Source organism: Taudactylus pleione, unplaced genomic scaffold (assembly GCF_031769625.1).
Source record: "Taudactylus pleione unplaced genomic scaffold, aTauple2 ptg000103l, whole genome shotgun sequence".
Classification (NCBI taxonomy): Eukaryota; Metazoa; Chordata; class Amphibia; order Anura; family Myobatrachidae; genus Taudactylus; species Taudactylus pleione.
The window spans coordinates 2,054,433-2,082,247 of NW_028284505.1; the positions used below are offsets into that span (position 1 = coordinate 2,054,433).

Sequence of the window (27,815 nt, forward strand, 5' to 3'; positions counted from 1 at the left end):
CACAAAATCTTGTCTGTATCTTGTTTGTCCAGTCTTTGTCTGATATCCTGCAGAATCAGTCCTGGTCATTCCTGGTGTGCAGCCTGCTTAGTTTGTCCATTCGCTTCTTGCCTGACTATCCAGCTGCACCATAGTCCCTAGACATCCCTGAAACCTATCACCTGCCGCTGCTAGAGTATCCTGTCACTCACGTCAGTTTTAGTACTTATCACCTGCAGCTTAGCTCCAGCTAGTACCAGTACAGGAAGGACTCCTCAGCCGTGTTTCTGGTCAGCAGTCCTGCAGTCTCTCGTCGGTTGTGTAAGACTCTACTGCTGGAGGCGTAAATCCAGGCGGCCACCTAAGTACCGGTGTGTAAATAAATCCCTAAGGGAACAGCGGGTGTCTGTTATTGGTGGAAGATCCTCTCCCTGGCTCTAGAGGTCTTACACAACCGTGCGAGAACCGTAACAATAAAGGGAGCGAGTATATGTATAGTGGATATACTCCATGCACTTCATGGCCAAAAGAATGTGGACTTCCCTTTAAACACCCATTGTTATTAGGTTAGTAAAAACCAAGCATACAGCCATGCATTCTCTGTTGTATGACCTTAGCAGTGGAAAGGGGCAATGTCATAGGATATCACATTTCCAGCAAACCAGATAATCAAATTTCTGCCCTTCTAGAGGGTCACTGAGATTCCCTGCAGCCTGGGTGCTGGGGGCCATGGCCACAGGAGGCAATACAGCTATACCCCCCTCATTGATTCATTTTAACAGTATACTCTCTAGGGAAGTGGCCATGGCATGTTGGGGACATGGCTGCACCTCCTTGCAATCCCATGACCCTACAAGGACTCGGGGAATCACTACCTGCTCCCCTGGCCCGGTCATCTGTAAGTGCTGCTATCATAAACTGGTTGGCCACACAAGCTCAATGGACTAGACCAACAAGTGCTGAAATGCGTATTCCGTACAAATCGTCTGTCCTCGGTTGTAACACCCAGTCACTACCAGTACAAAACTGCCTCTGAAAGCAAAGTCAGCACAATAACTGTTCTTCAGGAGTTTCATGGATTGTGTTTCCGCGGCAGGGCAGCTGCACATATGCCCCAGATCAACTTGTTCTCTGCTGGAGTTGTATGAACATGGTCACTGGACTCTGGACCTGATTCAGAGCCGGACGCTCTGACAGAGCGCTCGCTCTGAATCAGGGCCGGTCTTATTTTTTTTTAGAACGGCCTCCTGGCCGCTCGCATAGCTGTGGGTGACCACCCACAGCTATAGCAAGCGGCCAGGAAGATGGTCGCGATGGTCAAGACCATCGTGACCATCGGACTTGCGACGACGTTGCCGCAAGCCCCAGAGAGATTTCGGCTCTAATAGAGCCGGAAGCTCTCCCACTGACATCACTCGTGATGTCAGTGGGGCCAGCCCCAAATGGAGGCGTTCACATAGGCAGCCACTCCCCCGGCCCGCCCACCAAAGGGGGTGTGCTGTCACTCAAAATTGACAGCACGCCCCCTTTGGTACGAGAGCCGGAGCGACGGATTGCTCGTCGCTATCCTGGTCTCGCGCATGTGCCGGCTCCGTCGTGCGCATGCGCTCTGGGCCACCATCGACCCGGTTGCAAGCGCTCAGCGCTTGCGTCCGAGTCTGAATAAGGGCCTCTGTGCTTTCTGGATTGATGAGCCACTTTTTGCCATCTTGAAGTCTGATGAGCAAAGGAGAGTTTGGCGAATGCCCGAATGGTCGCTACTAAGTGGTAGCGTGGTGGAGAAGGAACAATGGTCTGGGGATGCTTCCGTGGCTTGGCCTGGACCCCTGTGTTTCCAGTGAAGGGAAAGCTTAATGCTACAGCTTATAGAGACATTGTAGAGAATTGTTGGTTTGCAACATTGTGGCAAGATTTTGGAGGAAGCCCTTTCCTGTGTCAGCATTTCAATAACCCAGTGCACAATTTTATTATCTATCTGTACCTCTCTCCATTCATCTTCTGGGTGTAGGGAATCGGTCAGCACATACTGTCGTTATTACGTGCGATGTTTTGTGTGTCTACACCTCAGACAGTTCTTCTGCAGTTGCAAAGTTGTTACACCACATAGGACTTAAATCAAGGTATGCAGTGAGAGAGTGAGAAGTTGATGGATTCAAGCTTTAATGAGCACAATATTTTATAGCTCACAGAGAAGATCTATTTCTTCTTCCTTACTCCTTACATCGGTCTGATAAAATGATTCTTCTCCATGATACAGTACAGTTAGTGATCTCATCACATTTTTTTTAAATTAATTTCTCCCAATTGATAATAAGATGATTTACTATACACATCGCTGTTATTCATTGTCATGCCAACTTGTGGTGGAGAAAACGAATCTTGGCGATACTGTTACATCATTGTTGTAGTAGAATAATGTTACATTAATAATACTAAATCTTATATAAACAATTGTACAGGATACATAGAAAGAAAATATAAAATAAGGCACAAAATATACTACAAATGCCAGTATGTGATAGGGTCCCGCTACTTTCCACGATTGCCAGGTGACAGGGTTATGGGGCCTATCCACTAGGCAACCTGAAAGACTGAACAACTAGCGTTCAGACCCTCAGGTCGCTGAGGTGCGGTGCCCGCACTGAACGGTGTTCACTGAACGTCATTCAGTGCAGGAGCCCGACCTGTCTCTGAACATGACAAACTTAATGAGCGTCGTCAGGTTGACGGGCATTTTCAGTGGAATCGGTATGATTTACCGCCAGACCCAAGCCCCGTGGTTGGAATCCCGACAGCAGCATCCCGGCAGAGAAGGAAATCCCGATAGTCAAACGTAAGGATTCACTAACCTATTTCTTCCCCCTAACCATAACCCTCCCTTAGGGGTGCCTAACCCTAACCTCCCCCCAGTGCCTAACCATAATCCCCCCTCTAAGTGCCTAAAACTACCCCCCTATCCCTGCTGCCTAAACCTAAGTACCCTGGGGGGGTACCTAACCCTAACCTCCCCCCGGGGCTGCCTAACGCTAACCCCCCTTCCCCTAGCCTAAACCTAACCTCCCGGGGGGTGCCTAACCCTAAGTGCCCCCGGGAAACCTAAACCTAATCCCCCCCTCCCCCGCAGCTATCCGTGCCCGGCATCCCTTCGTTCGGGATGCCAGGTGTTGGGCTCCTGGCGTATGTCTAATGACAGGTGTCGGCATATCGATGCCTATCTTTAGACACTTGCCGGGATATGACAGTCGGGAAGCCGGCTGTTGGGATTAGGTCCGCCGGCTTCCCACCTGCTTCCCCTTGCAATCACAGTGGCTAATTTATGCACGCCCATGAAACGGCATTCAAGCAGACAGACACGCCTGCGATCTTCCGACCACTCCCCATCACCACTCCCCACACTGAGAGCCTGTCACTCACTGTGCGATGAATTCCTCTGTGCATCCGTAACCGCAGTGCAATCGCTGCTCACACGCAGTGCGACTTATACATACGCATGATGGCAAACAAATGCTCGTTCTGCATCCCTAATCACCGTTACGCTGCTGAGTCAGGCACTAAATTAATAAGTAGGCCCCTAAGAGTCTAGGCCAGGGGTCTTCAACCTTTAAGACTGTGTGGGCCACATAAAAAAATCAACAAAGCCCGAGGGCCACTAAGCTATACTGCAGTATTTAGACCCTGCCCCCTCCACACACAATGATGTCTCATAACTGCCCCCTCCTACAATTTTAATTAGGTCCCAGAATGGCACCCCTCCTCCCACAGTTATAATTATGCCCCATAACTATCCCTCCTACTCCATTAATTATGTCAGATAGTTGCCTCCATTCTCAAACAATTATATCCCATAACTGCACCCTCTGCAGTGCCCCTTATACAGTGCCCCCAGTAGTGGTCCCCCCTATGCAGTGCCTCTAGTAGTCCCCCTTGTGCAGTGCCCCTTATACAGTACCCCCAGTAGTAGTCCTCTCATGCAGTGCCTCCAATAGTAGTTCTACCTATACAGTTCCCCCAGTAGTGCCCCTTATACAGTGCCCCCAGTAGTGGTCTCCCCTATGCAGTGCCCGTAATACAGTACCCCCAGTAGTAGTCCCCCTTATGCAGTGTCCCTTATACAGTACACCCAGTAGTAGTCCCCCTTATGCAGTGCCCCTTATACAGTACCCCCAGTAGTAGTCCTCCCATGCAGTGCCCCCAGTAGTAGTTCCCTCTATACAGTTCCCCCAGTAGTGCCCCTTATACAGTGCTCCATATCCCCCTATACAGTGCCCGTAATACAGTACCCCCATTTGTAGTCCCCCTTATGCAGTGTCCCTTATACAGTACCCCAGTAGTAGTCCCCCATATGCAGTGCCCCTTATACAGTACCCCCAGTAGTAGTCCTCCCATGCAGTGGTCCCTCCTATGTAGTGTCCTCCCAGTAGAAGTCCCCCCTATGCAATGCCCCCACCCCTATGCAGTGCCCCTTACATATATTGGACAAAGACACAAAAAAAAAACAACACTTACCTGAATCCTTCGCCTGCCGCTGTCCGCTCCTCCGTCATGACGTCTCTCCCATCACCCACTGCCGGACCCGGAGGGCGGAGCTCATGAGTGAGCTCAAGCCCGGCTCATGCAGTGGGCGCAGCAGCCAGTGAGAACTGTCTTACTCTTATTGGCTGCCTAAACAAACACACTGCCGCCGGCGCCAGCGACGGTGTGTTTGTTTCTGTGTAGTACGGACCGCACTCAGGGCCTGATTCAGAGCCGGACGCTCTGACAGAGCCGCTCGCTCTGAATCAGGGCCGGCCTTCTTGTTTTTCAGGGCGGCTTACTGGCCGCTCGCATAGCTGTGGGTGACCACCCACAGCTAAAGCGAGCGGCCATGATGATCAAGACCATCGCGACCATCGGGCTTGCGACGAGACCCTTGTGGTAGGGTCTCATTTCCGCAAGCCCTAGAGCGCTTTCGGCTCTACCAGAGCCGAGAGCACTCCCACTGACATCACTTGTAATGTCAGTGGGGCCAGCCCCAGACGGTAGGCGTTCCTATGGGAACGCCTCCGTCTGGGCAGCCACGCCCCCGGCACGCCCACCAAAGGGGGCATGCGGTCACTCAACATAGACAGCACGCCCCTTTTGGTACGAGACCCTGAGTGACGGTTTGCCCGTCGCTATCCGGGTCTCGTGCATTTGCACGACGGAGCCGGCTCCATCGTGCACATGCACACTGGGCCACCATCAACCCGCTTGCGAGCGCATAGCGCTCGTGAGTGGGTCTGAATCAGGCCCTCACTACACTAACGATCGGCGGGCTACGGGGAACGGCTCTGCGGGCCACGGGTTGAAGACCCATGGCTAGGCATTTTAATAAACAGAATGGGTAAAGGTGGACTAATCAATTAAAAAGACATAACAAGTAGAAGAGCGCTATCCACTAAAATTCAAATCTTACTGCTTTGAATTCTCTCTCTTAAGTGCATTAAGCATAATTTAATTTTATTCCGCTGTAAAAAACAAGTTGCCAGATATGAAGCAAATTCATATTGAATCTGCAATAAATTCCTTGCAATATTTATTCGCTTGCCAAGAAGAATTGTTTAGATAATTTTAAGCCACAATCTGCATCAGCGCTAATGGAAATAATATCTCACTGACATAATTACAATCTAATTAACCATGACACTCCACAAATCCTTTCTTTTACAGAGAACAGAAATACAAGTAATAAATAATCAGTTTTGGCAACTTTAAAGTATTGTTTACGTTTGTGTTGGGTTTTTTTTTTTTTTTTTTAATTTTGTATTTTAAATTGATAAGTTCCAGAGACCAAAAAACAAAACAAAAAACAAATCATATCTCTATCATTTTGATACTGGAGAGACGGTTTGTTTTATTTTGGTAACATACAAAATACGAGAGCACGGGTTACTGTACACGACACTGACTACAGCACACAGGGCCTGATTAAGAGATGGACGCTATTGAGGTTCCCACGCAGAACAAGCGATTGTTTGCCATTTTGCATACGTATAAGCCGCACTGCGCATGCGCAGCGATCTTACCGCGATCGTGGACGCACACAGGAATCCATTGCAGAGTGACAGGTTGTCAGCGTTTGATGGTGGTGACGGGGGATGGTCTGAGAAAAACGCAGGCATGTCTGTCCCTTTAAATGCCGTTACATGGGCGTGCATCATACTTGCCGATATCCTGGCTGCCCCTTCGGGAGCGAGCAGCCATGTCAGCTTAGCAGGGGGGTGGGGCTGGTAAAAAGGTGCGTGCCCAGGGCATTACATGGCTATTAGAGGCGGGGCCAAGTACTCACATTATTTTGACCCCGCCCCCACTACATAATGCCGATCATGATGACGCGATTCAGTGAGAATCGCGTCATCAGCCCCACCACTGCAGGTGTTTGGGGATGCATTTCGGGGGGGGGGGGGGCTTGAGGGGCCGGGCGGCTTGCCTACTTATTTACGGGGGGGCGGGAGTAGCAACCGATTTTCGTGAGGCTCCCGGCCAAATCGGGAGAGTAGGCATGTATGGCGTAAATCAGCCACTGCGAGTGCACATGTAGCTCTGTGTGTCAGAAGAGCACACAAGGCTGCGACAGGTCAGACCTGCGGCAAGGGAAAGATTGTCGCCGATGTGCTTCCATGTTACCGATATTTACGCAGGTATGTGTCATCGCACGCAGATAAAAAGGCAGCAGTGGGCGTCTTTATGCTCGGGTGATCTTTGCTAACATTAGCATATTTTCCCAGCTGTGTTCCATACGAAATTGCAGCTGCGATCGCATTAGCGGCTGTCTCTGAAGCAAGCCCTCAGAACGGATGCCGACGCTCCGCCAAACAAGCAATGTGCCAGCTTTCTTTCATGTTAAGAGAACATTCAATTCAATGATTAAAAATACATATATGAAAGAGCACATTTATAGTCTTCATACGTTTTCCTAAACTTAGCATCTTATTCGGTACATAACCGTATAGAAAGCTGCTTATAGTGTACTAGGGGCCTGATTCAGACCTGTATGCAAACTCGATGGTTTGCGTACAAGTCCGGTTGTTAGAGATCTGCGCAGTGCCCCTAAGCCACAGCCTGATAGACATGCTGCGGCCATTAGAGGGTGGGGAGTGGGCGGGGCCGGCCAACGTTCCAAAAAAACGGGGAGGGCGTTGTGATGGTGATCTGATGCTGCGTCTGCAGACGCAGAACTCGGATCTGCGATGCTGTCAGCGCGTCTTTTGTCCGCATTAGAAATTTTTGTCATCATTGTTGGCTTCGAAGACACAGCGAGATTAGCGTATAACTCTGATCAGGCCCTGGACGCTTAAGATTAGGGGTTTTTTTTATTGTTGCAAAGAAACTGGTACAAAGTGGCAGATTACCCACAACGCTGTGTGGCGCCCGTGTCTGGCTCTCAACTTATTCATGTCAACCTCCGTGTTTTGCCTATTAAGTAGGGATGTGCGCCGGACCATTTTTGCCGGATTTGGATTTGGTTCTAATTCATCGTCCGGCTTTGGATTTGGATTTGACAAACTGCGGTGACTGGCTTTGGATTTGGATTTTTTTTACAAAAATTTACAAAAAAAGCTAAAATCACATAAATTGATCCTTTTTTTATTCTTAGAGTATTATTAACCTCAATAACATTAATTTCCAGTCATTTATAGTCAATTTAGACCACCTCACAGCTTATAATATTGTTTTCAACATTATTGGTCAAAGGCTGCAGTGAGCTGACTGGTTACTAAGCGTCAGAGCAGCGGCGCAGACACCACAGTATAAAGCACATCTATGACACATTGCCACACAGCAGCGACAGAAATGAAAAGTAGTGCACCCGGGGTACGGCCAGCAGAGTCACAGTACTTGTATACACGGGTGGCTACGGCCCAAGGAGTCACAGTGCACAATCTTATTCACATTCCATCACATAGTGTCCCTGATTCACATTACACCATAAAGTAGTGTCTCTTATTTATGTTACGACACACAGTAGTGCCTCTTTTACACAATGCCCACAGTAGTGCCCCATTTACACAATGCCCACAGTAGTGATCCTTTTACACAATGCCCACAGTAGTGCCCCTTTTACACAATACCCACAGTAGTGATTTTTTTTACACAATGCCCACAGTAGTGACCCTTATACACAATGCCCATAGTAGTGCCCCTTTTACACAATGCCCACAGTAGTGCCCCTTTTACACAATGCCCACAGTAGTGCACCTTATACACAAAGCCCACAGTGGTAATGCCCCTTATACAATGCCCACAGTAGTAGTGTCACTTATACAAAGCCCCCAGCAGTGGTGTCCCTTACACAGTGGCCCCAGTAGTGGTGCCCCCTATGCAGTCCCCTTAGTAATAGGGCCCCCTATGCAGTGCCCCCAGTAGTAGTATGCCTCCCATTTGCATGCACTCAGTAGTATGCCCCCCGTAGCAGTGGCCCCATTAGAAGGCCCCCAGTAGTAGTGCCCCCATTAGAAGCCCCCCAGTAGTAGTGCCCCCATTAGCATGCCCCAAATAGTATGCCCCCCAGTAGCAGTGCCCCCAGTAGTAGTGCCCCAGTAGTAGTTCCCCCATTAACATGCCCCCAGTAGTAGTGCCCCCATTAACATGCCCCCAATAGTAGTGCCCCCAGTAACATGCCCCCAGTAGTAGTATGCCCCCCCTTAGCAGGCCCCCAGTAGTAGTATGCCCCCCTTAGCAGGCCCCCAGTAGTAGTATGCTCCCCCTTAGCAGGCCCCCAGTAGTAGTAGTGCCCCCCTTAGCAGGCCCCCAGCAGTAGTATGCCTCCCCCTTAGCAGGCCTCCAGTAGTAGTATGCCTCCCCCTCAGCAGGCCCCCAGTAGTAGGATGCCCCCCCTTAGCAGGCCCACAGTAGTAGTATGCCCCACCTTAGCAGGCCTCCAGTAGTAGTATGCCTCCCCCTTAGCAGGCCCCCAGTAGTAGTAGTGCCCCCCCTTAGCAGGCCCCCAGTAGTAGTATGCCCCACCTTAGCAGGCCCCCAGTAGTAGTAGTGCCCCCCCTTAGCAGGCCCCCAGTAGTAGTATGCCTCCCCCTTAGCAGGCCCCCAGTAGTAGTATGCCTCCCCCTTAGCAGGCCCCCAGTAGTAGTATGCCTCCCCCTTAGCAGGCCCCCAGTAGTAGTATGCCTCCCCCTTAGCAGGCCCCCAGTAGTAGTAGTGCCCCCCTTAGCAGGCCCCCAGTAGTAGTATGCCCCACCTTAGCAGGCCCCCAGTAGTAGTAGTGCCCCCCCTTAGCAGGCCCCCAGTAGTAGTATGTCTCCCCCTTAGCAGGCCCCCAGTAGTAGTATGTCTCCCCCTTAGCAGGCCCTCAGTAGTAGTAGTGCCCCCCTTAGCAGGCCCCCAGTAGTAGTATGCCCCACCTTAGCAGGCTCCCAGTAGTAGTAGTGCCCCCCCTTAGCAGGCCCCCAGTAGTAGTATGCCCCCCCTTAGCAGGCACCCAGTAGTAGTATGCCCCCCATTAGCAGGCCCCCACTTAGCAGGCCCCCAGTAGTAGTATGCCCCCCATTACCAGGCCCCCAGTAGTAGTATGCCCCCCCATTAGCAGACCCACAGTAGTAGTATGCCCCCCAGTAATGCCCCCTTAGACACACATTAAAAAAAAAACTTACCTGAATCCCCGCTCCCGCTGCCATCCGCTCTGCTCTGCTGTACAACGCGCGGAGGAAGCCGGAAGACGGAGCTCACGAGTGAGCTCCAACCGGCTCCCTTTGTGCAGCAGCCAAAGAGAGTCTGTGTGACTCTCATTGGCTGCTGTAACAAACACACAGCTGCCGCTGGCGGCTGTGTGTTTGAGCTGTTTAGGGCAGAACGCTATCACAGCGCTCTGCCCTACACTAGAGGAGCCCTGACATCGGATTCTCCCGCGAGAATCCGACATCAGGAGGCTGCGGCTCGGCCTCGAACGGGGATCCGAGTCAGGCGGGGAACACCCGAACAGCGTTTGGGTGGACTCGGATCCCCAATGTTCTGAGCCTTTCGGATTCCACAGAATCCGAACCGCTCATCTCTACTATTAATACAGGTAAGTGTACGAGTGTCACACAGCAGCTGCATCTAATGACAGTTCCAGTGTCCAGGGTACCCGTGCATTGTAATTTTGTTGCATTAAGGTGCATACACATGTAACGATTTTTTTAACGAATTGTCGTTAATGATGTCGTTATCATTCAATCGTTCAAAAAGTACTTCAGATACTGAGTTATAACGATGAACAATAATCGTTCAAGCGCGCTCCTGCTTATAGTTTGTAGTTATCGTTCATCGTCCATTTCAGACTGTCCAACATAACAATTTGCATTAATGGAAGGAACATTTTTCGATCAACGTTGTAAAAATCGTTCATTACACTTCAAAAAATTGTTCACTTTTTTAAGGGAAAATCTGACAGAAAATCGTTATGTGTGTACGCACCTTTAGATATGCACATAAGATGGATATTTGGTAAAAAGTCTATGACGACCGATGGGTCGTCATATTGGATGGCCCTTACACACTGGGAGATTCGGTGCCCTATATGCCGGCCCCCAACAGAGAGCGCTGCATGGGGTGGTCAGCCGCATCGTCTGATTGGGCTGCATGTACAAAAGATCAGATGTGGCGACTGACGACCGCACGGGAGCGCGCACTGCACAATATAGCGCATACACACTGCACAATTTTAACGATTTATTGTTCCGATGCGTTGGAATCAGCCAAATCGTTAACAAAAAATCGTCTAGTGTGTTGGGGCCTTTAGTCAACGAATACTGAATTTATTATGTACAATTTTTAATACTTTATACCTATCCCTACTACTTATTATAATAACAGATAACTATGCCACATACCTCCGTCCTCCAGGAATTCTCTCCAACTTAGACGCCCTGCTTCTATCTACCTCTTGTTATGTTCATCTAATTCTAATCTGTTCCTCTCCGCGGCTTCTCCGTTCTCGTCATGACATGGCGTGACAGCGTGCCCCGTCATGTGACAAGTTAGAGGAGTCGGACTGATAGCTGGGCGCACGCAATCCATCTCCCATTGCACCAATGGATGATGGGTGGTGTCATCGCTCTCAGTTTCTGCTTCCCTGTCAGGTTGGTAGGTGACATCACCGTGCTCTCAGCCAATCGCTGACTTTGCGGTGCTTCAGTGATTGGCGCCATGCCTCTCCTCCGACTGTCACTTCAACAAGAAAAGAAACTGCAGCGGAGAGGAGGGAGGGGCTGGGGGAAACGTTTTCACCTTATTAAACACGCTGTGCACCTTACCGGTGTCAGCCAATGAGCAAGTCAGGTGTTCCGCAGCTCAGTGCGAGGGCACCGCAGGGAATTATTACCACTGAATCAGTGACAATATGCCATTCACCCAGTGTTGTAGGCACCCTCTAAACCTTGGCCTCTATGCCACTGCCTTGGTTTGTCTAGTGATAGCGCTGACCCTGGTGACCGCTTTAAAAAAAATATATATATACAGTGGCATCACAAGGGGGGTGCGGTTGACACCCGGGTGTCACCCGCCGAGGGGTGACACCAAAGTGCTGACTCCCCGTCAGTGACAGGAGCCGAGTGTTGCACTGTAGAATTCCGTGCAGCACTCGACTCCTGTCACAGTGAGGGAGCTGGCACTACAAGTACACTGGTTCTTGGGGGGTTCGGGTGCATGGCCCCGCCCACTCAGTGAGGCCACGCCCATTTGTCACAAGGCCTTGCCCCTTTTTCCCCAGCATGCAGCATCGCTGCAAAGTTACCCACCCCTCCCCGTACCGGGTGCACCGACAGGTAGGGACGCCACTGTGTGTATATATATATATATATATATATATATATAATATATATATATAGAGAGAGAGAGAGAGAGAGAGAGAGAGAGAGAGAGAGAGAGAGAGAGATGGACTGGCACTCCCAATAACAAAGTGTAGCTTCAGCCGGTGCCTTCACAGTATATCAATGACAGCAGAAAAAAGGTGCAGCACTCGTGGCTTTACAAATGACAAACAGCGGTGTTCGTATATCAACGTTTCAGTTTCATTCAGGAAACTTTTTTCTGATATATATATATATATATATATATATATATATATATATATAATTAGGGGTGTGCACCGGCCACTTTTCGTGTTTTGTGTTTTGGTTTTGGATCTGGATCTTTCTTCGTGTTTTGGATCTGGATTGGTTTTGCCAAAACCACCCTTCCGTGTTTTGGGTTCTGGGTTTTGTGTTTTGGATCTGTATTTTTTTTTAAAAAAGCATAAAAACAGCTAAAATCACAGAATGTGTGGGTTTTTCTGCTCCTATGCTATTATTAACCTCAATAACCTTAATTTCCACTCATTTCCAGTCTATTCTGAACACCTCACACCTCACAATAGTGTTTTTATGTCCAAAAGGTTGCACCGAGGTAGCTGGATGACTATGCTAAGCGACACGAGTGGGCGGCACAAACACGTGGCCCATCTAGGAGTGACACTGCAGTGGCAGACAGGATGGCAGTTTGAAAAACTAGGCCCCAAACAGTACATAATGCAAAGAAAAAAAAGAGGTGCAAGATGGAATTGTCCTTGGTCCCTTCCACCCACCCTTATGTTGTATAAATAGGACATGCACACTTTAACAAACCAATCATTTCAGCGCCAGGGTCTGCCACATGACTGTGGCTGAAATGATTGGTTCATTTGGGCCCCCACAAAACAAGCTGGCAATTAATCTGTCCCTGCACAAACTGGCTCTACGGAGGCAAGATGTCGTCCTCATCCACCGATTCCTCACCCTCTTCAGTGTTGTGTACATCCTCATCCTCACAGAGTATTAATTCGTCCCCGCTGGAATCCACCACCACAGGTCCCTCTGTACGGTCTGGAGGCTGGTCTCCCTGGAAGAGTTGATAATTCATTTTATGAACATCATCTTCTCCACATTTTGTGGAAGCAACCTCCTACGCCTTTCGCTGACAAGGTTCCCGGCTGCACTAAACACTCTTTCGGAGTACACACTGGAGGGGGGGCAACTCAGGTAAAATAGAGCCAGTTTGTACAGGGACCTCCAAATTGCTTCTTTTTCCTGCCAGTACAGGTACTGACTGTCTGACATGCCTACTTGGATGTTGTCACCGATGTAATCCTTTAACAGACAGACGCACGCTTGTCGCTGCTGCTTTAAGGATGCAGGTGCGGCTACAGCCCACACATTTCACAAAGACAGAAAAAAAAAGAAGAATATTTTTATTGTTTGTGGAGCGCACTTTGAGGGTTACACCACCCTTTAACAGACAGACGCACGCTTGTCGCTTCTGCTTTGAGGACAGTATCATATGCAGTGACAGTAGACTTGTCAGAAATTGTTGGCACATCCTTCAGTCCGGACCAGATGTCCAAACCGGTCCTTGACTTAAGACACAGGTGCACGCTTGGCGCTGCTACTGTGTTGATGCACGTGCGGCTACATCGCACACAGGTCACAAACACATTAAAAAAATAGTTTTTTCTTTTTAGCTATCACTTTGAGGGTTACACCACCCTTTAACAGACAGACGCACGCTTGTCGCTGCTGCTTTGAGGATTCAAGTACGGCTACAGCCCACACAATTCACAAAGACAGAAAAAAAAAGAAGAATATTTTTATTGTTTGTGGAGCGCACTTTGAGGGTTACACCACCCTTTAACAGACAGACACACGCTTGTCGCTGCTGCTTTGAGGATGCAAGTGCGGCTACAGCCCACACAATTCACAAAGACAGAAAAAAAAAGAATATTTTTATTGTTTGTGGAGCGCACTTTGAGGGTTACACCACCCTTTAACAGACAGACGCACGCTTGTCGCTGCTGCTTTGAGGATTCAAGTGCGGCTACAGCCCACACAATTCACAAAGACAGAAAAAAAGAAGAATATTTTTATTGTTTGTGGAGCGCACTTTGAGGGTTACACCACCCTTTAACAGACAGACGCACGCTTGTCGCTGCTGCTTTAAGGATGCAGGTGCGGCTACAGCCCAAACATTTCACAAAGACAGAAAAAAAATAAGAATTTTTTTATTGTTTGTGGAGCATACTTTGAGAGTTACACCACCCTTTAACAGACAGACGCATGCTTGGCGCTGCTGCTTTAAGGATGCAGGTGCGGCTACAGCCCACACATTTCACAAAGACAGAAAAAAAAATAAGATTTTTTTAAATGTTTGTGGAGCGCACTTTGAGGGTTACACCACCCTTTAACAGACAGACGCACGCTTGTCGCTGCTGCTTTAAGGATGCAGGTGTGGCTACAGCCCACACATTTCACATAGACAGAAAAAAAAATAAGAATTTTTTTATTGTTTGTGGAGCGCACTTTGAGGGTTACACCACCTTTTAACAGACAGACGCACACTTGTCGCTGCTGCTTTGAGGATGCAGGTGGAATCTAGACGGGATTTGGAACCGGGAACACACTACCTCCATCAATTGTCTAAATCCCACTGCACTAATGGCGGATACCGGACCCACGTCTAACACCAACATAGCAGTCAAGGCCTCAGTTATACGTTTTGCTTCAGGATGACTGCTGTCGTACTTCATCCTCATCGCTAGGGACTGTTGGGGGGTCAATTGTTTAGTAAAAGTAGTGGTGTTCCTACTTCCTCTCTGGGATGATGAACAACTCCCAGCAGCAGCAACAGCACTAGGAGGAAGTGGTTCTTGATCTTTCCCTATTTTATTTTTATCAGAGAAAGTTTGGTCCTCCATTTATGTTATATTGATATATACGAGCGGCTAAAGCGCACACAAACACAGAAAATATTTTTTTATTTTTGCTGGAGAGTAGTGCACTTTGTGGGTTACACCACCCTTTAAGAAATGAGCCAGCCGGCTCTTTACTTATGGGACACAGGCGCACGCTTGGCGCTGCTCCTTTGTTGATGCATGTGCAGCCACAGTGCACACAATTTACAAACACAGAAAATATTTGTTTATTTGGTTTGGAGTGTACTTTGGGGGTTACAACACCCTTTAACGGTCAAGCCAGCCGGCCCTTTACTTATGACACAGGCGCACGCTTGGCACTACTTTGTTGATGCACGTGCGGCTACTGCGCACAATTCACAAACACAGAAAATATTTTTTTATTTGGTTTGGACTGGAGTGTACTTTGGGGGTTACAGCACCCTTTAACGGTCAAGCCAGGCAGCCCTTTACTTATGACACAGGCGCACACTTGGCACTACTTTGTTGATGCACGTGCAGCTACTGCACACACAATTCCCAAACACAGAAAATATTTTTTTATTTGGTTTGGACTGGAGTGTACTTTGGGGGTTACAGCACCCTTTAACGGTCAAGCCAGGCAGCCCTTTACTTATGACACAGGCGTACGCTTGGCACTACTTTGTTGATGCACGTGCAGCTACTGCACACACAATTCACAAACACAGAAAATATTTTTTTATTTGGTTTGGACTGGAGTGTACTTTGGGGTTACAGCACCCTTTAAAGGTCAAGCCAGCCGGCCCTTTACTTATGACACAGGCGCACGCTTGGCACTACTTTGTTGATGCACGTGCGGCTACTGTGCACACATTTCACAAACACAGAAAATATTTTGTTATTTGGTTTGGAGTGTACTTTGGGGGTTACAGCACCCTTTAACGGTCAAGCCAGCCGGCCCTTTACTTATGACACAGGCGCACGCTTGGCACTACTTTGTTGATGCACGTGCAGCTACTGCGCACACAATTCACAAACACAGAAAATATTTTTTTATTTAGTTTGGACTGGAGTGTACTTTGGGGGTTACAGCACCCTTTAACGGTCAAGCCAGCTGGCCCTTTACTTATGACACAGGCGCATGCTTGGCACTACTTTGTTGATGCATGTGCGGCTACTGCGCACACAATTCACAAACACAGAAAATATTTTTTTATTTGGTTTGGACTGGAGTGTACTTTGGGGGTTACAGCACCCTTTAACGGTCAAGCCAGGGAGCCCTTTACTTATGACACAGGCGCACACTTGGCACTACTTTGTTGATGCACGTGCGGCTACTGCGCACACAATTCACAAACGCAGAAAATATTTTTTTTATTTGGTTTGGAGTGTACTTTGGGGGTTACAGCACCCTTTAACGGTCAAGCCAGCCGGCCCTTTACTTATGACACAGGCGCACGCTTGGCACTACTTTGTTGATGCACGTGCGGCTACTGCGCACAATTCACAAACACAGAAAATATTTGTTATTTGGTTTGGACTGGAGTGTACTTTGGGGGTTACAGCACCCTTTAACGGTCAAGCCAGCCGGCCCTTTACTTATGACACAGGCGCACGCTTGGCACTACTTTGTTGATGCACGTGCGGCTACTGCGCACAATTCACAAACACAGAAAATATTTTTTTATTTGGTTTGGACTGGAGTGTGCTTTGGGGGTTACAGCACCCTTTAACGGTCAAGCCAAGCAGCCCTTTACTTATGACACAGGCGCACGCTTGGCAATACTTTGTTGATGCACGTGCGGCTACTGCGCACACAATTCACAAACACTGAAAATATTTTTTTATTTGGTTTGGACTGGAGTGTACTTTGGGGTTACAGCACCCTTTAACGGTCAAGCCAGCCGGCCCTTTACTTATGACACAGGCGCACGCTTGGCACTACTTTGTTGATGCACGTGCGGCTACTGTGCACACAATTCACAAACACAGAAAATATTTTGTTATTTGGTTTGGAGTGTACTTTGGGGGTTACAGCACCCTTTAACGGTCAAGCCAGCCGGCCCTTTACTTATGACACAGGCGCACGCTTGGCACTACTTTGTTGATGCACGTGCGGCTACTGCGCACACAATTCACAAACACAGAAAAAAAATTTTTATTTGGTTTGGAGTGTACTTTGGGGGTTACAGCACCCTTTAACGGTCAAGCCAGCCGGCCCTTTACTTATGACACAGGCGCACGCTTGGCACTACTTTGTTGATGCACGTGCGGCTACTGCGCACACAATTCACAAACACAGAAAATATTTTGTTATTTCGTTTGGAGTGTACTTTGGGGGCTACAGCACCCTTTAACGGTCAAGCCAGCCGGCCCTTTACTTATGACACAGGCGCACGCTTGGCACTACTTTGTTGATGCACGTGCAGCTACTGCGCACACAATTCACAAACACAGAAAAAAATGTTTTATTTGGTTTGGAGTGTACTTTGGGAGTTACAGCACCCTTTAACGGTCAAGCCAGCCGGCCCTTTACTTATGACACAGGCGCACGCTTGGCACTACTTTGTTGATGCACGTGCAGCTACTGCGCACACAATTCACAAACACAGAAAATATTTTTTTATTTAGTTTGGACTGGAGTGTACTTTGGGGGTTACAGCACCCTTTAACGGTCAAGCCAGCCGGCCCTTTACTTATGACACAGGCGCACGCTTGGCACTACATTGTTATTGCACGTGCGGCTACTGCGCACACAATTCACAAACACAGAAAATATTTTTTTATTTATTTGGACTGGAGTGTACTTTGGGGGTTACAGCACCCTTTAACGGTCAAGCCAGGGAGCCCTTTACTTATGACACAGGCGCACGCTTGGCACTACTTTGTTGATGCACGTGCGGCTACTGCGCACACAATTCACAAACGCAGAAAAAAAATTTTTTATTTGGTTTGGAATGTACTTTGAGGGTTACAGCACACTTTTAACGGTCAAGCCAGCTGGCCCTTCACTTATGACACAGGCGCACGCTTGGCACTACTTTGTTGATGCACGTGCAGCTACTGCGCACACAATTCACAAACACAGAAAAAAATGTTTTATTTGGTTTGGAGTGTACTTTGGGGTTACAGCACCCTTTAACAGTCAAGCCAGCCGGCCCTTTACTTATGACACAGGCGCACTCTTGGCACTACTTTGTTGATGCACGTGCGGCTACTGCGCACACAATTCACAAACACAGAAAATATTTTTTTATTTGGTTTGGACTGGAGTGTACTTTGGGGGTTACAGCACCCTTTAACGGTCAAGCCAGCCAGCCCTTTACTTATGACACAGGCGCACGCTTGGCACTACTTTGTTGATGCACGTGCGGCTACTACGCACACAATTCACAAACACAAAAAATATTTTGTTATTTAGTTTGGAGTGTACTTTGGGGATCACAGCACCCTTTAACGGTCAAGCCAGCCGGCCCTTTACTTATGACACAGGCGCATGCTTGGCACTACTTTGTTGATGCACGTGCGGCTCCTGCGCACACAATTCACAAACACAGAAAAAAATGATTTATTTGGTTTGGAGTGTACTTTGGGGGTTACAGCACCCATTAACGGTCAAGCCAGCCGGCCCTATACTTATGACACAGGCGCACACTTGGCACTACTTTGTTGATGCACGTGTGGCTACTGCGCACACAATTCACAAACACAGAAAATATTTTGTTATTTGGTTTGGAGTGTACTTTGGGGGTTACAGCACCCTTTAACGGTCAAGCCAGCCGGCCCTTTAATTATGACACAGGCGCACGCTTGGCACTACTTTGTTGATGCACGTGCAGCTACTGCGCACACAATTCACAAACACAGAAAAAAATGTTTTATTTGGTTTCGAGTGTACTTTGGGGGTTACAGCACCCTTTAACGGTCAAGCCATCTGGCCCTTTACTTATGACACAGGCGCACGCTTGGCACTACTTTGTTGATTCACGTGCAGCTACTGCGCACACAATTCACAAACACAGAAAAAAATGTTTTATTTGGTTTGGAGTGTACTTTGGGGGTTACAGCACCCTTTAACGGTTAATCCAGCCGGCCCTTTACTTATGACACAGGCGCACGCTTGGCACTACTTTGTTGATGCACGTGCGGCTACTGCGCACACAATTCACAAACACAGAAAATATTTTTTTATTTGGTTTGGACTGGAGTGTACTTTGGGGGTTACAGCACCCTTTAACGGTCAAGCCAGGCAGCCCTTTACTTATGACACAGGCGCACGCTTGGCACTACTTTGTTGATGCACGTGCGGCTTCTGCGCACACAATTCACAAACGCAGAAAATATTTTGTTATTTGGTTTGGAGTGTACTTTGAGGGTTACAGCACCCTTTAACGGTCAAGCCAGCCGGCCCTTTACTTATGACACAGGTGCACGCTTGGCACTACTTTGTTGATGCACGTGCGGCTACTGCGCACACAATTCACAAACACAGAAAATATTTTTTTATTTGGTTTGGACTGGAGTGTAGTTTGGGGGTTACAGCACCCTTTAACGGTCAAGCCAGCCGGCCCTTTACTTATGACACAGGCGCACGCTTGGCACTACTTTGTTGATGCACGTGCGGCTACTGCGCACACAATTCACAAACACAGAAAATATTTTTTTATTTGGTTTGGACTGGAGTGTACTTTGGGGGTTACAGCACCCTTTAATGGTCAAGCCAGGCAGCCCTTTACTTATGACACAGGCGGACGCTTGGCACTACTTTGTTGATGCACGTGCGGCTACTGCGCACACAATTCACAAACGCAGAAAATATTTTTTTTATTTGGTTTGGAGTGTACTTTGAGGGTTACAGCACCCTTGAACGGTCAAGCCAGCCGGCCCTTTACTTATGACACAGGCGCACTCTTGGCACTACTTTGTTGATGCACGTGCAGCTACTGTGCACACAATTCACAAACACAGAAAAAAATTTTTTATTTGGTTTGGAGTGTACTTTGGGGGTTTAACGGTCAAGCCAGCTGGCCCTTTACTTATGACACAGGCGCACGCTTGGCACTACTTTGTTGATGCACGTGTGGCTACTGCGCACACAATTCACAAACACAGAAAATATTTTGTTATTTGGTTTGGAGTGTACTTTGGGGGTTACAGCACCCTTTAACGGTCAAGCCAGCCGGCCCTTTACTTATAACACAGGCGCACGCTTGGCACTACTTTGTTGATGCACGTGCAGCTACTGCGCACACAATTCACAAACACAGAAAAAAATGTTTATTTGGTTTCGAGTGTACTTTGGGGGTTACAGCACCCTTTAACGGTCAAGCCAGCCGGCCCTTTACTTATGACACAGGCGCACGCTTGGCACTACTTTGTTGATGCACGTGCGGCTACTGCGCACACAATTCACAAACACAGAAAATATTTTGTTATTTGGTTTGGAGTGTACTTTGGGGGTTACAGCACCCTTTAACGGTCAAGCCAGCCAGCCCTTTACTTATGACACAGGCGCACGCTTGGCACTACTTTGTTGATGCACGTGCAGCTACTGCGCACACAATTCACAAACACAGAAAAAAATGTTTTATTTGGTTTGGAGTGTACTTTGGGGGTTACAGCACCCTTTAACGGTCAAGCCAGCCGGCCCTTTACTTATGACACAGGCGCACGCTTGGCACTACTTTGTTGATGCACGTGCGGCTACTGCGCACACAATTCACAAACACAGAAAATATTTTTTTATTTGGTTTGGACTGGAGTGTACTTTGGGGGTTACAGCACCCTTTAACGGTCAAGCCAGGCAGCCCTTTACTTATGACACAGGCGCACGCTTGGCACTACTTTGTTGATGCACGTGCGGCTTCTGCGCACAATTCACAAACACAGAAAATATTTTTTTATTTGGTTTGGACTGGAGTGTACTTTGGGGGTTACAGCACCCTTTAACGGTCATGCCAGGCAGCCCTTTACTTATGACACAGGCGCACGCTTGGCACTACTTTGTTGATGCACGTGCAGCTACTGCGCACACAATTCGCAAACACAGAAAAAATATTTTTTTTTAGCACTTGGGGGGAGCACCCCTGACGAACAGAGCACCCCCTGGACAACACTACAACACCCCTTTAGGACTGGGACACTGCACAGGACTTTAGAGTGGACACAGCCCCTATGGACAACTGACTGCACAACACAGTCCAGCCAGCCCCTATGGACTTTGAAGTAGTGGACACAGCCCCTATTAACAACAGCAGCACAGCACAACACAGCCATCCCCTATGGACTTTGAAGTAGTGGACACAGCCCCTATTAACAACAGCAGCACAGCACAACACAGCCAGCCCCTATGGACTTTGAAGTAGTGGACAACAGCAGCACAGCGCAGCACAGCACAGCACAACACTACTCTGCACTACACTACACTACACTACACTACACAGCCCAGCCAGCCCTAACTCCCACCCTCCCTCTTCACTGTCCACAGCCGAGTGAGAAAATGGCGCCGACGCGGGTACCTTATATAGGATCCAAAACCCGCGAGACTCGGAAGGCGGGATGATGACGTTTTGCCTCGATTTCAGAATCCGAGTCAGGCGGGAAAAGTCGAGCCTGACTCGGATCTACCTTGGATCGGGGGGGCTCGGAGGGGGTTCGGATTTCAGAAATCCGAACCCGCTCACCCCTAATAATAATGGTGACTATTAGATGAACTAACTCATTATAATGCTATAAAATGTGCACAGAGCTGAATGTAGTACATTATACATAAGCATAAAGAGGTTTTGCAAATGTACATAATGTCATGTGACACTACATTAATATTAAAGAGAGAGAACGTTAAGCATCCCTCTCACCAAATGCAGATAAATGATGTTTTGCGTTTAGGATCGCTTAGGCCAATACGTGTTACTAAACATTTATAGTGAAATAAAGAGGAATTATATCCTGTACAACTTCCCAGATGTTGCAGAATCTGATTCCTTCCTCTGCGGCTCATGTCAGGGTCTGTAGGTAGACTGCGTATTAACCTCTCTGTTACGCAACAGCCTTGAGATAAGAAGAGGAATTGTCTTGTACGTTCCCCAGCCAATTAATCTGCTCCTTCGTGCCTGTGATATACTGCACTACATTAAAATTTATATGCACCTCTCCCTGCAGGATAAAAAGTCTCATTTGTGAGCAGATACAGCTAAAATAAGAGCTTCAGCCGCTAAAACAATGGGATTCGGTTTAAACATAAATAAACATAAAAAAGAAAAAAAAAGAAAACGGGAGGCGAAGGCAAAATTATACATTGACCCTACCTGAAAACCAATTGGAGATCTGCTCGTTCCACCTCTTTAATCTGAAGGTCATCCTCCAGCCTCTCCACAATAACTGCATAGGACTCGCTTACTTTCTTCTTCCACTCATCTGTAATAAAACAGAGATTAATGATGTGATAACAGAAAAACTATAGCTATAATAACTTTCTGGCGCTCTGGCTTACAGCTGCATGCAAAAGTTTCGGCACCCCCGGATCAAACTGCATGTTTCACTGAATCTCTTCAATTAGCGCAACCTCTGCAGGATACAGACTTAAACATGATATTTTTCTGCACATGGTAATTCACCATTAGATTACTATGGGCCTGATTCAGAGCCGCTCGTAAGCGGCCGCTCGTTCGTTCCGAGCGATGTTTGTCCAACTGCGCATGCGTACGGATTTTAATACGCATGCGCGAACCAGTCAGTGCGGCCAACATTCGTTTGTTCGCTAAATAGCGAATGCCTGCTATTTTGAGTGACAGGAGGAGGCGTATGTGGGTGGTAACAGGGGAAGGTGCTTGAAAACGGGGAGTGGAGATCCGAACGCAGGCGTGCTTAAAGGTCAAAACGGGCATTTTATGGGTGTGCGTAATTAATACAGCAGCGTCATTGACCACGTCACTGGGTTATTTTATAGTCAGAACTGCTCGCAAGATTGTGGTAGGAAAAACCAACCACAAGAATAGCGAGCAGTTCATACGCTGGTCGATGTACTCGATTAATCTAATAAATAGCGGACATGACGTAGGATGCGAGCGGCCAGGGGGCGTAGTTATCCAAAAAATTATTGCAAGTTTTGTTCGCTCGTTCAGACATGAAGGCGTCAACAGACCGCAAAGAGTGAAAGGTTCATTTGAATAGCCACCCCCTTTTCCTGAACGACCGTCCGCAAATAGCGTCCGGCTCTGAATCAGGCCCTATATTTGCTAAATTGAACCAACTGAATAAACAACACTGTGACTGTGGATTGTGCAAAGCTTTGGACACCGCTCCCAGTGGATTAAGTTATTATTTTAAGGCCTGAAGATTTGATTGACTTGTTGTTAGGCCTTAAATTAAGCCAAGAGAAGACAATTCCTGTCTGGATAAATACTCTGACCCGTCTATCCCCAGAGACAGCTGTGCTTACTTCCAAGGACCACAGGATCCTCTCAGCAGTTGATTGAGGACTTGAAACTAAAGATAACGGACTGTTACAGAGCACGGGAAGGCTATAAAGATCTACGGTATCTACCAACGTCCTGCTTGGCAGTTATCATCAGGAATATCATTCAAAAATGGAAGCTAAAAGGAGCTATTAGAGTCAAGGCAAGGTCTGACAGACCAAGACAAATCTCGAACAGAACCGCTGGTCAGATAAGCAAAGCAGAAGCCATATGTTACTGCAAAAAATCTGCAGAAGGATTAGCGGACACTGGAGTGGTGACTCACACAGCCACAGTACAGCGCTGCCCACTCAAAAATTAACTGCATGGAAGAAACCTCTTCAATGACCTATTCACACCAGCTAATATCAGAAGCAGGAACACCAATCTATATATTTCTCTTGGGGGAATAAAAAATACATAATCGCGCCCACGCACGTCACAGTTTACGTGCACGGCAAGCGCCCTGCTGTTAGTATCATCTGCAACATCTTCAATACCCCACACATAAACTGCATTATTTATTACCCACCAGCCAAACAGTGGTTTTACCCCCTGCGGGGGTATGTGGAAGGAATTTACCTTTCTTGAAGCATCGAGTACAATGTCAGCATAGGCAAACACAGGGGGGTGGAGGATGGGGAAAATGGGAAGAAGTTCTAGTTGTCCAGAAACCCTCCTTCCTGACCAGTGGCTCAAATCAATGCTGCAGTAACAGTAGTAAATAATATAATTTGCTCGAGCTACTGCCAAAATATGAAGTATAAGGATGGAACTGAGCTGCTGCACATGCCCAGTAGTAGCATCTTTTCCTACCAAGCCTGCTGAGTGTGGATCTGAGTGCTCAGTCAGGGTACTGGACAGGAGAGCAGCTGTCAGCAAGAAGAGACAGGCACTTTCCCATGAGGAGATGCAGGTGGGCAGTGAGAGGGGCGGGGCTGGACTATTCCCGTCAATTGAATCGATTATCATAGAATTGTGTCACTAGGCCCCGCCTAGAAATAAAGGTGCATTTGCCATATATTATTATCCTTTATTTATATGGTGCCACAAGGGTTCCACAGCGACTCACAAAGTACATTAACAAATGAGCAAACTTGTAAAACAGCGACTTACAGTACCAGACATTACAGAATAAGAACGTGGTTTATAAACATTGCTGCAGTGATCATAACACTCAAAAAAGCAGCAGGACCTCAGCTACCAAGTGTTAAGTGCCCTTGTGGGGAGTTTTGAGTAGATGATCGTATGGGAGAGGGAAGGAAAAGCACATAAGGGAAGAGGGCCCTGCTCGTGAGAGCTTACATTCTATAGGGGGGGGGGAGACAGACAGGAGTGACACAGATAGGGTAGACAGTCAGGAAGAAGCATGTCAGCAGCAGGTTAGGATGAGAGCTGGAAGGCTTTGATGTAGTGGGTCTTGAGAGCCCGTATGAAGATTTGCAGAGAGGTGGAGAGTCGGAGAGGGAGAGAGTTCCAGAGGATGGGAGCAGCACGGGTGAGATCTTGGAGGCAGGAGTGGAAGGAAGTGATCAATAGGCAAGAGAGGTGGGATGCATTTGTAGGAAAGGGAGAGAGATTAGTGTGATGTAGATGAAGGTGTAGTGAAGTGATAGGGAGAGGTGGGTGCTGAGCTTAGTGGTTGGGTAGTAGGACCATTGTGGGGGAGAAAAGAATGAGAGAGGAGTAGCAGGAGAGGAGAAGGAGGGAAGCAGAAGGGAGGCATACAGACAGAGGAGGGGAGAGAAGGAGAGGAAGACATATAGAATACAATTAATGTATGGACCATGGATCTAATGCAAATATCAACTAAATAGCGTAAACACATCTCAGCAGCCATCCTAATCTATATAAAAAGCGAGTAAGGTTGTCTGTCCGTTATGCACAGCCAGAGTTTTGAACCTAGCACCACCAGATTTGGCAGGGTGGTGTAGTTTGACCAGGATTAGGTTTTTGCCTAGGTTTTGAACTTTGTCAGGGCCACACACTGTCAAACAATACCAAAAAATGGGGACGCTATTAAATTACACAGGTGCCAGGCCTGACTCCAGTGGAAATTGGCAGTCTGACAAAAACCTGAGTGAAAGCTACAAAAGTATCCTATTACACTCACAGTCTGAGCAAGTGTCAAACTTTATGACAGGTGCAAGTTTATGTTAAATCCAGAGTCAGTCCTTTTTAAAGTGACCATATATATTAGTCAGCCCTCTGTGTTTGCATGCAAGGGCATAACTAGAACTTTGAGGGCCACATTGCAAGATCTTAAAAGGGCCTCCCCAGAGGTTAAAAAAAACACATATTTTCCCCCACACAGAGCCACACAGGGCCCATTCAGATTATGCCACACAGTAGTAGTGCCCCTTATACATTATGCCACAAAGTAATGCCCCTTACACTATACAGTAATGCGACTTACACATTACACCACAGTAATTAATTTTACAGATTATTCCACATAGTAGAAGTTACCTATATAACACATTATTCCACACAGTAGTAGTGCCCCATACACATTATGCCACACAGTAATGCCCCTCATAACATAATGCCACAAAGTAGTCCCCCTTACACATTATACCCCCCAAGCAATTCACCTGCCCATGTCCCTCCAGCAGCCTCTCACCTCCCCCTGTGTGCCATCAGTAGTCAGCAGGTGTGGATTTGCCCGTGCGCCAGCTGTAATCAGCTGGAAGGCCGACACCAAATAAAACCCGCTGTGACCCGGGCCCCCCTGGACGGCCCTGACTGGACCGGCCCACCTCACGTGCGTGACTGGGTGCAGGGGTAGTGACCGGCCACAGCGGCAGCTTGGGCACCATAACAGTCGCACCCCTTGAACTCACAGTAGTTATGCCATTGTTAGCAAACAGTGAGGTCCTTTTCAGGATCAGTGGAATGGGGTAATAGGCGAGGACAAAGTGAAGAAATAAAGGCTGCAGGTGTACTTCAGGGTCCAGTTTTCAACCCGGGCAACGCCAGGTATCCCAGCTAGTAATAGTAATGATATCAGTGGGAGGGATCAAAACACACTCAGTCGCATTTGCGCGAACGTGCTCTTACTGTACCCCAACCAACGCTTGCACACGCTCGCCCACATCGCACCTCTCTAAGCGTAAGGAGTCTGAGTTGCAAAATGCGATTAAATCGACATTGGGGCGGAAATGTAAAAAGAAAAAATTCTGCTCATGAACAGTGCAAACGGCACGCCAAACAGACGCATGCATCAACCTCTGCATAGTCCTGTTATTATAGTTCAGTTGGGATAAGCAAAATGCGTTACAGATCTGCAGAAAGGCGAACAGAATAACCTGGAAATTATTAAAAGTAAAAAATGTAAAGAAAGACTCTACACAGAGGAACTGTAAGGTCACGGATGGTCCAGGTTACAGACTGTTACATTCACTACTCATGAAAACTGCAACCCCCTCACCAAATAATAATGTCAGTGAAATATAACGTATACGTTACCCGTGCAAGTCTGGGTAGGTCTAGATTTATAATTCCCCATATTTTTAGTCTCTCTCTCTCTGTCTCTCAGCCAAGAGCTCCCTGTAATGCGATTCACGTTGCAAGAACAATGTCCCAACTGCTAAAGCAGACTTTGATAGTCCCCTAGCTAAAAATAAACCGCGCAGTAAATGGAATGTCACACAACAATGACAGAACAAGTGCTGTGCGCTATCAACTGTGAAACAATGACGATAACTAATCAGTTTATGTAAAACCTAGAACTACGCAACAAACTTCAAATTGATTCACTTGCCTGCTATTTGCTTCTAACCAAAGGGGGAGAAAGTAAAAATGATTAGTATTCTTACGGAATTGTCAACACAGATTTTATTTATCGTAATAAATATCAGACAAGTGTCACGTTAGATGCCGCAGAACAAGACTTTTCATCAGCGTTTGCAATTAATCTATGAATCATTCAGCTTAATAACTGACCTACTTTACATTCATTTAATGACAAGAAATAGTGATGTACACCAGAGAGAGGGGCTTCTGCGTTTCAATCAGGCAGACTAGCGGCATATATCCGAGCATACAATAAATCACACAGCTGGAGCTCTGCTATTGTATCATTAGAATATTAATAATATGTACTTAGGTACAACAAATGCTTTGTGTCTGCAACGGGAACACAAAGCAGTCAGAAGCTATTTACATTTCTGTACGGTGTTATATTTGTATATACTTAGATGAAGAATACAGAGGATGATATCCTGAGACAATCTACAAAAGATCTGTTTTCTAAGCGAATCATTGAACGGGCTGCAATCACGTACCAGGGCTGTAAAGATGAGAAATCTGCATTCCAGGATAGGCCATAAAATGACTGCGCAGTGATGTCAGAATTTGGAATCCTTTTAAAAATGTTTTTTTTTTTTTTTTACATTAGTTTGACATAATAAACAACCTAATGCAAATGCTTTCATGACTTAGAGCCGTATTCAATTAGAGCAGATCCGCGATACTTTTCCGCCTCCCGGACTTTTTGCTTACATCGCGTCTTTTGTAGGCGGAAAAGTATCGTGGCCGTGCTCGCTTTACCCCTTTATCGCTTCAATATGGAAGTACGCGAAAACGGGACCCGGCGAAACTTGAATAGGCGGAAAGTGCTGTCAGATTTGGGGAAATCAGCCTGACACCCGCCAAAAGATGCCATGGGGGTTCACTATGGTACCCCCCGATTTGGCTTGCTGAAG

The 27,815-nt window shown here is 47.4% G+C and overlaps 1 protein-coding gene across 4 annotated transcripts in view; it reads right to left on the reverse strand.

The window, feature by feature from the left end:
* TNNI3K (TNNI3 interacting kinase) overlaps positions 1–26,617 on the reverse strand; it is an 840,867-nt gene extending 814,250 nt beyond the window's left edge. For all 4 annotated transcript variants that reach the window (XM_088470772.1, XM_088470769.1, XM_088470770.1 and 1 more), the window contains exons 1-2: positions 26,578–26,617; positions 21,961–22,069 (exon numbers count right to left, since the gene is read on the reverse strand). In XM_088470772.1, coding sequence (XP_088326898.1) covers positions 21,961–22,069; positions 26,578–26,617 — 149 coding nt within the window. The remainder of the gene's footprint in view (positions 1–21,960; positions 22,070–26,577) is intronic.
* Positions 26,618–27,815: the final 1,198 nt, after the last annotated feature.